The sequence below is a fragment of the Lucilia sericata genome, unplaced genomic scaffold, assembly GCF_015586225.1.
Source record: "Lucilia sericata isolate MDLA Ls3-8-SP2 unplaced genomic scaffold, ASM1558622v1 Contig000625F_arrow, whole genome shotgun sequence".
Classification (NCBI taxonomy): Eukaryota; Metazoa; Arthropoda; class Insecta; order Diptera; family Calliphoridae; genus Lucilia; species Lucilia sericata.
Window position 1 is genome coordinate 124854 of NW_023994631.1, and position 16347 is coordinate 141200.

The 16347-nt window shown below is 28.6% G+C and overlaps 1 protein-coding gene across 3 annotated transcripts in view; it reads right to left on the reverse strand.

Annotated features, from left to right (window-relative positions):
* The window catches only part of LOC119606808 (protein split ends), a 149502-nt gene that overhangs the window by 20176 nt on the left and 112979 nt on the right, over positions 1 to 16347 (reverse strand). For 2 of the 3 annotated variants that reach the window (XM_037960413.1, XM_037960412.1), the window contains one exon: positions 48 to 362. In XM_037960413.1, the coding sequence (XP_037816341.1) occupies positions 48 to 362 (315 nt within the window). Of the gene's footprint in view, positions 1 to 47; positions 363 to 1325; positions 2121 to 16347 lie in introns of those variants that run through there. The other variant, XM_037960414.1, reaches the window with a different exon arrangement.

Below are 16347 nucleotides of genomic sequence, written 5' to 3' on the forward strand. Positions count from 1 at the left end.
GTTGTTTTTTTATGTTGTAAGAGTTTGCTTTAGTTGCACAAACTTACCTTTCACTTAACAATGTTGCTGCTGAAGAACCAGATGTAATTGTTGTTGACACTCCCGCAGCGTTAGGACCATTTCTATATAATTTATCTCTTGTTCGACTTCTATTATCTGGATTATTTGTAGAACTATTATTATTACTACTACTGCTACTACTGTTGCTATTATTATTTGTATTGCTACTGCTACTACTTTGATAACTATTGTTATTTGAACGCCTTAGATAGGAATCAGTTTCAGAAACTAAACGAGAATTGCGTTCATAGTAGCCACTGTTCCGTTCTGAAAAGTTCGGTGGTGATACGTCTTCTGTAGACCTATAGGAAAATAATATAGATAAAGGAAATTTTTTATTTTTTTATTTAAATTTTTTATTTAAATTGTTTTTAAAAAAAGGCTATGATTTCTCGTAAATACATATTTACATAGGTATTATGTAAATGTTTAGATGCTACTATAACTTTAAAATAATAAAAATTTAGTGAAAGGTCCATGATTAACCTATAGTCGTTATATTTTATATAATAGGATAATTCGGTATTAGTACCGGGATGTGTTATAAAATCACATGGTATACCTAATAAGTTTCTTAAAAAGGTTAGTCACATTTATACACTTTGTCAGGATCATACCATTATAGAATCCTGGCCCTTAAGGCTATTTTCCTAGAACGTTAGGAATACTTTACTATAGAATAAAATATGTTCACAAATCTGATATAAAAAAGTATATCGGATTCAAAGACTACTAATCGGAATCATCGGAAACTTTCAAAAGTATTTGTTTAACATTGCGATTGGATCCAACCCGGTATAATTTAGTTTAAAAAACTAACATTAGTTATTAGGTTATAACTAATTCTGCTGATATGGGCAGGAAGAATACCTACTTATATCTATACAAATTTTAGACATATTTTTAAACAATTTTTAGGTTTTGGTTGTTGTATTTCCATAATATTGTTTAAAGCAATGTTTGTTTTTAAAGCGTGCTTTTTTTTCTTTTAAATAATTTATTTATTTCTCTAATTTGTATACAATATATATTTAATTAATTATATGTATATATACATACAGCATTTTATTTATAAATAAACAAATTTTTCTTTTTATAATAAAAAATAATTAAATTTTCATTTATAAACCTCTAAAAAAAAACACTTTTAATACTAATTTTTACAAACAAGTTGTCAACATTGTTTAACTTTGCATCATTTGCCACCAAATAACCACGATTTTTTACACATATTTTTTTTTGTTAATTTTCAATTAAATTTTTACCTTTGCATAATTTCTTAACATTTATCATGTGTTTAAATTTATTAAATACAATTATTTATCACTTATTTTTTTTTAATACAATCTTGTTTTTTTTTTTTTTCGTTTGCTTAAAAAAACACAACAACGCGTAGTAGCGAGAGGAGTTACGTCAAGAATATACGTTTTGTTGTTACGTTAGCAGGGTTGCTGTGTTGTGGATTTATTTTCGTATGTACAATATAAACACAGTTGTAAAATACATAGATGGGCATTGTTAATTGTTTGAAATTGTTTTAATGTTTCATTTTTTATTTATTTTTTCTTGTTAAATTTATTTTAATTATATATTTAACCACTATCCCACCGTATGGTTAAATATTATTTATTAATTTTTAACAATATTTTAACTCTATCCATGGGTGAGTTGTTTAAATATTGCTTTTTTAGTAAAATTTTTGAATTTTTATTTAATTTTCAGCCATTTTTCACTATCCAACTGTATGAAAAATTGGCTTTTGTTTTTTTGGACACTATTTAACATTTTTTTCTTTCTAGCTTGGCTAGTTTTGATAATTTGAAATTAATTTATTTTCTTAATTTATTATTTTAAACTTATTTTTAAGTTTCTTTTATTAGTTTATATCCGCTTTCTTTTTTTTCTGTTGGTTTCGATGTAAACAAGCTGCGCATTAAATGCAAAATACGAACACAAAATAGAAAATGAAAAAATGCATCCCAGCAAGGCCACGCTTAAAATGTTTGGTGCCTGCCTGCTGTCAGTTTTAGGGATGTTTTTTTTTTGTTTTGTTTTTATTTTACTGTCAAAAATGGATGTTGTTTTCTTTAACTCACAAATAAACATTTTGTTTTTATATGTTTATTTATTTAATAACACAACAAATTTTGGTTTTTCTAGTTTTAATAATATAATTAAATTTTTTCATAAATATTCTTTAAGTTTTTTAATTTTAATTTGTATTTATTAGCAAATTTATTTGTTAAATTTATTTTTCACATATTTTTGGTAATTTTTTGGAAACTACCCTCTTTTGGCTAGATATTGTATTCAAAATTGTTACAAAAAGGTATTAAGTATAAAATTAAGTGGTTGTACAAAAAAGATATATATTCTTTAATAAAGAGAACTGTAAAAAAATTAACAGCTGCCTTTTATTTGGCATCAAGGGGCGCGTTCTATGTAATATTTGCTATATTTCACTTTTAATTTTTCGTAAACAAGAAAATAACTTCAAAGTTACTATTTTCAAAGTTACATTTTGACTTGAATATTCGGTTTAAAACTTAAAATATAAATCTTGCCTTTGTAATAGTCTTGTCTATAAATCAGTGCGTAGTCTTGACTATAGATAAGTCTATAATCTTGACAATAGATTAGTCTATAGTATTGACTAAATAACAGTTTATAGTAGGGACTAAAATTATATATCAGACTATGATCTTGACATGATAAGTTTTTAATACACATCAGTCAATAGTTTTGACTATATATCAATCTATATTCTTCTTTAATGTCTGTCTATAGATCGGTATAAAGTCTTGTCTGTAAATCAGGCAAAAATCGTTATGAAGGGCCAATCTATAAAAATAATACAAACTAAACTGAAACCCTTTTTGTAAAATATTTAATTTTTTTAATATTTATATAAAAATCAAGTTAAAAAACATATCATATTACTATACTTTAAAGAAATGTTTAAATTGTGTACTAGTAGTTAAAAGAAATCAAAAAACTTATAAATAATGCTGATTATAATACATTTAATTTAAACTACTAATATGCAAATTTCTAAAAACTATTAAATTTAACCCTTTTATACTTTAGCCGAATACATTTTTAAATCTAAATGATTAATTACATTCATTACCAGTTCGTCCTTTTTATTTAAAAAAAATTCTAATTTTGAAATAATCGAAACGAAAGCATTAAATTTATCAACATTATTTATCACTATTATGTAAATTTTTCTTGTTTATATTAAAGAACATTTCAAAATGTTTCAAAAATATAAAACTCGTAAAGTGTGATTCCTAAAAAAAACAACAACAGCTATAGAAAATTGTCATTATTGTCTTTTATTTTTAACATTTACTAATGGTACACAACCTTAAAAACAATAATAACGTTAAAATTATTTTTCAAAACCCTATATCTGCTGATGGTTGATTATTTCCAACATTTTACTGCTGTTTCTGGCTGACATTCATTATTGTTATTTACTCAGGTATTAGGATTACTTACACACATTCATATGAAATAATTCATACATACAGACATACACAGTCAGTCCGTCTGACTATATCCCAAAAAAAGAAGAAGCAACCAAATACTTTTTATACCTGAGTTGTTTGAAACCAAAATGCAAAGCAAGTTTTCCCAGGCAAAAAAATTAAAAACAAAAACTATACTTTTTGTATATACAACAACAACAACAACTATAGTATTAGTTTGTATAGAAATCAGGTACCTGGCTTAAGAATAATTTTCATTTCGAAAAATGTTCGTATTTTTGAAATTTTAATACAAAACCTGAAAAATAAAGTGTTGCCAACTCTTAAATGATTTTTAGGATACATTTAATAAATGAAAAATGAATACAGGGCAAAATTTTGCTGGAAATATTAAAATAAAATAACCCTTGGTAACACTATGCACAAAATAAAATCAGTGTTTAAAAAACTAGACTACAAGTAGCTGTAGTAACGAAAAATAACTACTTTTGTAGTTAGAAAATGTTCAAAAACTAGCAGCAAATCATTTACTATTACTACTGATACCTTTAGATTTTGGTAGCAGTATTTATAGATGTAGCAAAAAAATAAAAAGTTTGATAGCAGTAGTACAGTCATTAGTATTTAAATGTTTCAATGTAACAGTTGAATACTTCAAATAGTAGCAGTAAATATTTTCCTGAAGTAGCAATAAACGATATTATATTTTTCAACAATAAAAAATTTGGTAGCAACTGCTACCTAAATAAAGTAGCAATGCTACCAAAATTTTGGTAGCAATGCTACATAAATTTTGGTAGCATAAAAAAATAAAAATTTTATTAAAATACGAAAAAAAATTATGACATTCAGAAAAAGGCACAAGTAGCGGGGAAAAATGCTAGGACTTCGATTCGTGGGCCTTCTGAAGACATATTTATATATTATGAAAGTTTCTCATTGCCTTTTCGCAAAAGATATTCAAGGAGGATTTTGTTTCCTCTACTAAAAGGATTCTTGCACATTTATCAAAGAATTATGAATCAAATTTTGTATGAAAATTTGCTTTATATAATTCTTATAAGTTCTAATGTATAATTATTAATGCAATTTCCTATAAGGCTATTTTACAAATCCTTCGACTGAAAATCTTCTAAAAAGCCTTTAACGGAAGACCTTTTTAAGTAAGCATGTAAAATTGAAACGATTTTGCAATGCGGCTGTATGTACTTGTGTCTATAGAAAAATGCCCTTAGTAAGGCCCCTATACTGAATCTTTTTCCCGTTGAGATATGTGTATTTGTTAGTTTATTTTTTTGTCGAAGTTTTTTGTTTTATTCTATTGCTACTTCAATAATTTGGTAGCAATAGAACGATCAACTAGTAGCAAATATTTCTATTGCTACTTATCAAAAGTAGCAATAGAATTATTTATATTTTTAAGCTACTACTCCATTTGTAGTTTATGTTTTATTTAGAACTATTTCTACTGCTACTGTTTTATTACTACTGCTATATTTTGAGATTTACTTTTTTATAAGTAGCAAAAGTTTTAAAAACGTATGATTATAAAACAAAACAAATGCTACTGCTACAACTTCAGACAATTGTTTGGAGCAGTAGTTAAAGCAATAATATAATACTTGGTAGCAACGTAGTTTTTCTAACACTGAATAAAATCATGATTTTTATCAAACATATTCTGTATTTTGTTGATAAACAATACAAACATGTTATAGATTTGTTAGCAACATGTTGCAAGGGAGTTGTTTTAAACATGTTTATTAAGGCAAGTCACTTGCTTTTAATGTAAATAAAAATGAATTTCTAAAGAAAAGTCAAATCATCAGGATAAAAATAATATTAAATAAATTAAGAATTAAATAGATTTTACAGAATACTTAATAAAATAATCAAGAAAGAGAACAAATTAATTTAAAGACCAGTTCCAATCTTCAATTTCCATAAATTTAAAGTAGTTTCAGAATATAGCATTTGAATATAAAAGAACATTAATTTAAATTTGGAATTATATTTTTGTTTGTTTTTGATTTTCTATAAATTTAGTTTACTTTACCACTATATTTCTCTTTGAATATTTGTTTTCGCATTTGTATTTTACATTTCAATATTTTACATTTTCAAAACAATACTAACTATTTACTACAAAAACAACTGAAAAAAATCGCATTGTGTCTAATAAACTTGACATCATTAAAAAGTCATTCACATTTTAAAAGAAAAAATTATAAAAAGAAGAGAAAAACAAAATGCAAATAAATATAAAAAATACAACAAAAAGAAATATGTATAAAAAACAATTTAATAAAAACTGTAAAAAAATATATGTTTTCGTTTAAATGTTTTGAATAAAAACTTAATTAACATCTTTGTAATTTCTATAAAATTAAGTCGAAACTAAGAAGACTGTAGACTATAGAATGGACTGTAGACTAGACTATAGATTAGACTATAGACTAGACTATAGATTAGACTATAGACTAGACTATGGACTAGACTATAGACTAGACTATAGACTAGACTATAGACTAGACTATAGACTAGACTATAGACTAGACTATAGACTAGACTATAGACTAGACTATAGACTAGACTATAGACTAGACTATAGACTAGACTATAGACTAGACTATAGACTAGACTATAGACTAGACTATAGACTAGACTATAGACTAGACTATAGACTAGACTATAGACTAGACTATAGACTAGACTATAGACTAGACTATAGACTAGACTATAGACTAGACTATAGACTAGACTATAGACTAGACTGTAGACTAGACTATAGACTAGACTAGACTAGACATAGACTAGACTATAGACTAGACTATAGACTAGACTATAGACTAGACTATAGACTAGACTATAGACTAGACTATAGACTAGACTATAGACTAGACTATAGACTAGACTATAGACTAGACTTAGACTAGACTATAGACTAGACTATAGACTAGACTATAGACTAGACTATAGACTAGACTATAGACTAGACTATAGACTAGACTATAGACTAGACTATAGACTAGACTATAGACTAGACTATAGACTAGACTATAGACTAGACTATAGACTAGACTATAGACTAGACTATAGACTAGACTATAGACTAGACTATAGACTAGACTATAGACTAGACTATAGACTAGACTATAGACTAGACTATAGACTAGACTATAGACTAGACTATAGACTAGACTATAGACTGGACTATAGACCAGGACCATAGACTAGACTAGACTAGACTATAGACTGGACTATAGACTGGACTATAGACTGGACTATAGACTAGACTATAGACTAGACTATAGACTAGACTATAGACTAGACTATAGACTAGACTACAGACTAGACTACAGACTAGACTATAGACTAGACTGTAGACTAGACTATAGACTAGACTATAGACTAGACTATAGACTAGACTATAGACTAGACTATAGACTAGACTATAGACTAGACTATAGACTAGACTATAGACTAGACTATAGACTAGACTATAGACTAGACTATAGACTAGACTATAGACTAGACTATAGACTAGACTATAGACTAGACTATAGACTAGACTATAGACTAGACTATAGACTAGACTATAGACTAGACCATAGACTAGACTATAGACTAGACTATAGACTAGACTATAGACTAGACTATAGACTAGACTATAGACTAGACTATAGACTAGACTATAGACTAGACTAGACTATAGACTAGACTATAGACTAGACTATAGACTAGACTATAGACTAGACTATAGACTAGACTATAGACTAGACTAGACTAGACTATAGACTAGACTATAGACTAGACTATAGACTAGACTATAGACTAGACTATAGACTAGACATAGACTAGACTATAGACTATACAATAGACTAGACTATAGACTAGACTGTAGACTATACTATAGGACTATACAATAGACTAGACTATAGACTAGACTATAGACTAGACTATAGACTAGACTATAGACTAGACTATAGACTAGACTATAGACTAGACTATAGACTAGACTATAGACTAGACTATAGACTGGACTATAGACTAGACTATAGACTAGACTATAGACTGGACTATAGACTAGACTAACTATAGACTAGACTATAGACTAGACTATAGACTAGACTATAGACTAGACTATAGACTAGACTATAGACTAGACTATAGCCTAGACTATAGACTAGACTATAGACTAGACTATAGACTAGACTATAGACTAGACTATAGACTAGACTATAGACTAGACTATAGACTAGACTATAGACTAGACTATAGACTAGACTATAGACTAGACTATAGACTAGACTATAGACTAGACTATAGACTAGACTATAGACTAGACTATAGACTAGACTATAGACTAGACTATATTGAATTTTCCTTGCCTGACACAAATTGTTTTTATTGACTCTGTAACTTATAAAGATACGTTTTGTAGCTATTTTATAAGAAAACTTGTAAAACACAACAACTTGCAATACCTTTTTAAAAATGCAATAACTTCAATTTATATTTCAATAATAATAAAAAAGCTTCCGTTAAATTCTATATTCTATAACAAAATGTATTAAAAGGAATGTTCTTAAATAGTTTTCCTAATATTCGTTTAAAACCTTTAAAAAACAACAAAAACTTCTTTAAATTTTGTTGTAAATTTATAGCATTTCTTTATAAGCTTTAATTTACTGTTATATACAAATACATACATACATTTTTCATATTCCTGAATGTATTTCATATACATATAGATCTATCTATGTACATAAATATATTTAAGAATTCTGAATTTATGTATGCAAGTATGGAATTAAAAAAAAAAAAACAGTTCCAGACATGCGCTTTTCCCCCACATCAAAATGACGATGATGGTGATGATAATGATGATGTACGAGTAGCTGCTGCTGCTGTATTAGTTACTGCTGTTGCTGCAATTACTGTTTTGTTGCCCAGTAATTTAATGCAAAAAATCAATTCAGCTAAATGGAGAAAAAAAAAAAAAAAACACCCAGAATACGATAAATGAGTATGAAGTAATATGGCAACAATATGGACACACATGTCCATATAACAACACTTGGTAACTGGAGAGTTAATGGGTGCTGGGTGTTAGGTATAGAGTAGCATTACTCTATACAGTTTCATTCATAGCACGGCTTAGAAGAGGGTGCAGGAACAACATTTCTCATAACCATAACAACATACACATTTGTTGCTTTATATTCTCCCTTTTGGCGTCATAAATAGAACGTTTGTATGTACATACATACATTCATATGTATAAAAAAAAAAAAAACTAGGAAAACTGGGAGTAAAAATTTTTACTGGAATGTGTAATGTTATTTTGTTTTTGCAGCACAACCTGAAGGTATATAGAGCCCAAAAAATATCTAGGCAGAAGTAAAACTGCATTACTGTTAAATACACATTTATACATATGTAGTTATGTATTAAAATATAACAATAAATACATACATACAATTCAATATTTTATATAAAAATCCTTTATTTAAGCATTTTGTATATAAGCGAGTATTTATTTTTAAATGATTCACTAATTAATGTGGCAACTCCTTTATTTTTTGTTTTGTTTAATTTTCATCTGGGACCTCGCTGCTTAAAACACAGAGAGAAATTAAGGGAAGCAAAAGGTCTTAAGCAGGTTATAAAATAAAATTAAGAAAATTTTTATAACAAACAGCAAAACAAAACAATTATTTAGATGATTTAATTATATATATTAATTTATATTGAACACTTTTTTTAATGGTTTTCAAAACAATCAAAACAACAGCAAAACAATCTGTTAGTCATCTCTTGTAAAACAATTCATTTAAAATCACTTTCTCCAAATTGCTTAAGAAAACTTAAACATTTCGGAAGCTTTTTAAATATATTAAATTTCACTTATTTTAAAAATAAGTATTTAATCCTAAATTTAAAACCAGTCTTTATAATCTTCACATAAGATTATTTTTAGATTGGATGATTTCTTTTTCTTGAAAATGTGCTTATTGTCTGAAATTCTTCTTCTTTTTTGCTTTTATCTTCCAATTGCCTTTAATTTAGTTTTGTTTTTATGCTACATCAACATTAGTTTATCTCACGTATAGGAGAATCTTCCTTTTATTTAATTTGTTTGATTTCTCCCTCCCTTCCCACATCTTAATCGCAAACGGATGCAGGCAGTCAGTCCGTCAGCATTCAGTCAATTTTGTCTTCGGATTTTGTGCAAAATTGTTCAATTTTCTTGCTATTGTTTGAGATATTGAGTTTGAAAGTTTGTTAAATGATTGGTTTCTTTATATTCTAGCTTTTTGTTTTGTCTTCCTCCGGTTCTTTGCCAGCATATACGTGACTCATCACGAAGCCAGGATAATTGTAGCGTTTGCAGAATTTCTATACTTACGTGCTACTATATGAATAAAATGAATAAAATATGCACACAAAGGACCAGTAATTGTTTTGAGGTTTTTGAATAGAGAGAGAGACAGAGAGGGAGAGGGAATAAAGTTCTTGAAACAATATATTTCTTAAATTTTATTAGCAAATATAATCTTGAAGGAATGTTTAGAGGAGTAAAGACTCTCGAACTAGAACTGAACTAGAAATAAACTAGAATGAAACTAGAACTGAACTGAACTAGAACTGAACTAGAACTGAACTAGAACTAGAACTGAACTAGAACTGAACTAGAACTGAACTAGAACTGAACTAGAACTGAACTAGAACTGAACTAGAACTGAACTAGAACTGAACTAGAACTGAACTAGAACTGAACTAGAACTGAACTAGAACTGAACTAGAACTGAACTAGAACTGAACTAGAACTGAACTAGAATTGAACTAGAACTGAACTAGAACTGAACTAGAACTGAACTAGAACTGAACTAGAACTGAACTAGAACTGAACTAGAACTGAACTAGAACTGAACTAGAACTGAACTAGAACTGAACTAGAACTGAACTAGAACTGAACTAGAACTGAACTAGAACTGAACTAGAACTGAACTAGAACTGAACTAGAACTGAACTAGAACTGAACTAGAACTGAACTAGAACTGAACTAGAACTGAACTAGAACTGAACTAGAACTGAACTAGAACTGAACTAGAACTGAACTAGAACTGAACTAGAACTGAACTAGAACTGAACTAGAACTGAACTAGAACTGAACTAGAACTGAACTGAACTAGAACTGAACTAGAACTGAACTAGAATTGAACTAGAGCTGATCTAGAACTGAATTAGAACTGAATTAGAACTGAACTAGAACTGAACTAGAACTGAACTAGAACTGAACTGGAACTGAACTGGAACTGAACTAGAACTGAACTAGAACTGCACTAGAACTGAACTAGAACTAAACTAGAACTGAACTAGAACTGAACTAGAACTGAACTAGAACTGAACTAGAACTGAACTAGAACTGAACTAGAACTGAACTAGAACTGAACTAGAACTGAACTAGAACTGAACTAGAACTGAACTAGAACTGAACTAGAACTGAACTAGAACTGAACTAGAACTGAACTAGAACTGAACTAGAACTGAACTAGAACTGAACTAGAACTGAACTAGAACTGAACTAGAACTGAACTAGAACTGAACTAGAACTGAACTAGAACTGAACTAGAACTGAACTAGAACTGAACTAGAACTGAACTAGAACTGAACTAGAACTGAATTAGAACTGAATTAGAACTGAACTAGAGCTGAACTAGAACTGAACTAGAACTGAACTAGAACTGAACTAGAACTGAACTAGAACTAAACTAGAACTGAACTAGAACTGAACTAGAACTGAACTAGAACTGAATTAGAACTGAACTAGAACTGAACTAGAACTGAACTAGAACTGAACTAGAACTGAACTAGAACTGAACTAGAACTGAACTAGAACTGAACTAGAACTGAACTAGAACTGAACTAGAACTGAACTAGAACTGAACTTGAACTGAACTAGAACTGAACTAGAACTGAACTAGAACTGAACTAGAACTGAACTAGAACTGAACTAGAACTGAACTAGAACTAGAACTGAACTAGAACTGAACTAGAACTAGAACTGAACTAGAACTGAACTAGAACTGAACTAGAACTGAACTGTACTAGAACTGAACTAGAACTGAACTGCAACTGAAATATAGCGGAACTAAAGTGGAATTTTAGAAATATTATATAAATGTGCTTAAGAAAACAAAAATAAACAACATTTTTATGACACACTATGTTACCCATCACTTAATAACAATGTACTGCATTGCCGATCACTGCATTACCAAATGCATAACTAGGAGAAACTGCGGTTATGCAGACCATGATTTAAACTTTAACTCAACTATTTTCATTAAACTTTTAAGAACTTACCACATTAAACTTTAAAATTATTCATCTACATGATCTTTAAAGAATTATATACATTATTATAAAACCCCAAAGTATTATAGTTTAATGAATATAATGCTTCTGTCATCAAAGGCCAATATAATTAAAGTTTAGCCAAATATATGTGGCTGCTTCCCTAGCAAATAATAAAAACCAAGAAACCCATTACAAAATGGCATTATAAGACACGTACGTTCGTTAAACTAGAGGAAGCGGCATTGCTACCAAAGTAAGGTTTTATGTAAAAAAGGATTATAACCCAAACACTCACCCAATTCAATTACAAGTTACATAATGAAAATTCTATACAAAAAAAATGATGATGAAGATGACGTTGATGGTTGGTGGTGAGGTTGGTTGAAACACATGTGTGTACCAATGTAGCCAAGTGAGGGCTGTGGGGTCACTATTGTATAAATGAAAATTGACACCATGTTTGTATGTGTGTGAAAACAAAGCAGAATGACAGCAGGGTCTTACATACATAGGTTTTTAGCAAAGTTAAAGGAATTTAAGGATTTATGGTTGAGTTTCTTTCTCCATTTTTTTTAATTTGTTTTATTTCCAGTTTTATGTTCAATAATATAAAAAGATTATATAAAAGTTTATTCGGTAATAATCTTCAATATAAGGGAATAAGAATGTGTATCAGAGTGTTGTGAAGTCTGATTAAATGAAAAAGTTGTAATAATTAAAGTTAGTTTTTATTTTTACTTAATTATTTTTAGTAAAATAGTCTCAATAACATTGCTTTTCTAGAAATGAACTAGAATTGAACTGGAACTGAACTAGAACTAACTGAAACTGAACTAGAACTGAACTAGAACTGAACTAGAACTGAACTAGAACTGAACTAGAACTGAACTAGAACTGAACTAGAACTGAACTAGAACTGAACTAGAACTGAACTAGAACTGAACTAGAACTGAACTAGAACTGAACTAGAACTGAACTAGAACTGAACTAGAACTGAACTAGAACTGAACTAGAACTGAGCTAGAACTGAACTAGAACTGAACTAGAACTGAACTAGAACTGAACTAGAACTGAACTAGAACTGAACTAGAACTGAACTAGAACTGAACTAGAATTGAACTAGAACTGAACTAGAACTGAACTAGAACTGAACTAGAACTGAACTAGAACTGAACTAGAACTGAGCTAGAACTGAGCTAGAACTGAGCTAGAACTGAACTAGAACTGAACTAGAACTGAACTAGAACTGAACTAGAACTGAACTAGAACTGAACTAGAACTGAACTATAACTGAACTATAACTGAACTAGAACTGAACTAGAACTAGAACTGAACTAGAACTGAACTAGAACTGAACTAGAACTGAACTAGAACTTAACTAGAACTAGAACTAGAACTTAACTAGAACTAGAACTGAACTAGAACTGAACTAGAACTGAACTAGAACTGAACTATAACTGAACTATAACTGAACTATAACTGAACTAGAACTGAACTAGAACTGAACTAGAACTGAACTAGAACTGAACTAGAACTGAACTAGAACTGAACTAGAACTGAACTAGAACTGAACTAGAACTGAACTAGAACTGAACTAGAACTGAACTAGAACTGAACTAGAACTGAACTAGAACTGAACTAGAACTGAACAAGAACTGAACTAGAACTGAACTAGAACTGAACTAGAACTGAACTAGAACTGAACTAGAACTGAACTAGAACTGAACTAGAACTGAACTAGAACTGAACTAGAACTGAACTAGAACTGAACTAGAACTGAACTAGAACTGAACTAGAACTGAACTAGAACTGAACTAGAACAGAACTAGAACTGAACTAGAACTGAACTAGATCTAAACTAGAACTGAACTAGAACTGAACTAGATCTAAACTAGAACTGAACTAGAACTAGAACTGAACTAGAACTGAACTAGAACTGAACTAGAACTGAACTACAACTGAACTACAACTGAACTACAACTGAACTAGAACTGAACTAGAACTGAACTAGAACTGAACTAGAACTGAACTAGAACTGAACTAGAACTGAACTAGAACTGAGCTAGAACTGAGCTAGAACTGAACTAGAACTGAACTAGAACTGAACTAGAACTGAACTAGAACTGAACTAGAACTGAACTAGAACTGAACTAGAACTGAACTAGAACTGAACTAGAACTAAACTAGAACTGATCTAGATCAGTAAATTCTAGTTATAAATAATTTCGGAAATTGCAAGTTACATACATATTCCTCTAAAATGTTTAAAAATCTTTTCTTTTTAAAAGTTCTAAAATTTCATAAAAATTCAATTTCTTCTTTAAAAAAGCGTTTTAATTATTATCAACTCTGATTGTCTGTCTCTTAGATAATATAGTATTTTGCTGCCTGGTTTGAATTTTAAGCTGAAAATGTATTTTTTTCTTTCTCCTTGCTGAACTATTGTTATTTTAAACTTTCGACCTCAATTAAAGAAGTGCTGCAGCAAAAATATATTTCTGAATTAATATCTTGCATTTTAAGCAAAATTATACTCACATACACTTACATACATAAAGAACACTTACATAAAAAGAGAAAAAAAAAAGCGCTCAATTTGAACAGGACAATACCCAGAGAATAACAAGAACAACAATATATATAATAAAAAGCTAAAAAAGTGGTATTATAGGGGACAAGAAAAGGTTATAAAATATATTAGAAGGTGTTTGAAAAATCTTTTTTTTTTTTCAACACCCACTCATAGAGATTTCATAATTGTGAAGGAAAAAAGGCTCGTCGCAAACTACAAGCAATACTGGAGTGGAGTATAAAGTAGACAAAAAGGAACTCAATAAAGCGCAGACGCCTAAATATATACTATAGATTTATAATTAAGAGTGAAACTGTCGCTCTCTCTCTCTCTCTCTTGGCTTTTATATACATTGCCCAGGTTTATTTTGGTTTGATTTTGCTCTCAATATTAAATTCCATTAAATATTTTGCTTGAATGTATTTGTATATAAACGAATGTTATAAAAAATGTATATAAAATACATACATACTTATATAAATAACAAAAAACAAAGGAAAAAATAATACGTTTTATATTATATACCAACAGTAAACTATAGAGTTTTCAAACTAAAAGAAAGAAAATATATAGAATATAAATTAAAATCAACCATTTCTTTTTATATCCTGCCATTAGCATTTGTATGCGTGTGTTTGAGTGTGGCTAACACATACAAAAACACATATTGAATAAAATTTTATTGTCTACAGGATAATATTTACTAGTATGAGTGTGTGTATATGTTTCTATAAATATATCTGTAAGTAAAAGTATGAGTGTTTGTATATGAATGCTGGTTAATCTAAACTGGATATAAATTTGGATTCTCCTTTTGTTATTTTATTGTGGTAGTATTGCTGTGTGTATGTGTAAAGTGCGAGCTTATGTGCGTTTTTATAGCATTTTTTTTTGTATTAGTATGTGTGTTAAATTGTTTTCTTTTTTCAAGTTTTTTTATTTTATTTAGAAATGAGGTCGTAGAAACGGAAAATGAAAGCAGTTTGTCGCCATTTTGTATTGAAATTTTTCTAAAATTGTAGAGAATTTCTTATTTTTAAAACATCATCATCATCTTTATCGTCATATTGTTAGTGTTTTAAAACATTAGTTAAAGCTTTTCTAATAACATTGACTATACTAATGACGCTGACTACCGACGTTAATGATCATCATTATGATGATTAGATGAGTTGAAAACTCTATAAAGTGCATAAAAGGTATTTGGTAAAAAGCTTTTATTATTATAAAAATATATAAAAAAAGATTGATTTTTTTTATTAAACAGCAATTTTTTTTATATAAGTAGATGTATATAAAATGTATTGAGGCATATGATTACGTTATTAATTTTGTACTAAAGGGAATTTTTTTGTGAAAAAAAGTGCGCAGTAATATAATATTAAACTTTTTTTTTCGAGAAATTAATTAAATTTGTTTTTAATGTATGATTACAGAGAAATAATGAAAGGTAAAATAAAACGTTCATTATTAAATGGAAAATATATCTAAATATACATATGTATGTATATTAATTATTAAAAAATTGATTTTGTATATTGAATAATATAGAGTTTCAAACTACAGGATTATGTAAAATTTTTAGTAATAATGAAATAATTTTTAAAATAAATAATAATTTACTAACGACCAAAAGATTTCCATTTAATTTTGTCATATTATCGATTAATCGGTTAAAATTTTATATTTTCAAATATTTGTTGAAAAATACATACATACAAAATCTTGGAAAAATTGTAGTTCAATTCTAGTTCAGTTCTAGTTTAGTTCTAGTTTAGTTCTTGTATTGTTCTAGTTCAATTCTAGTTTAGTTCTAGTTTAGTTCTAGTTCAGTCCTAGTTCAGTTCTAGTTCA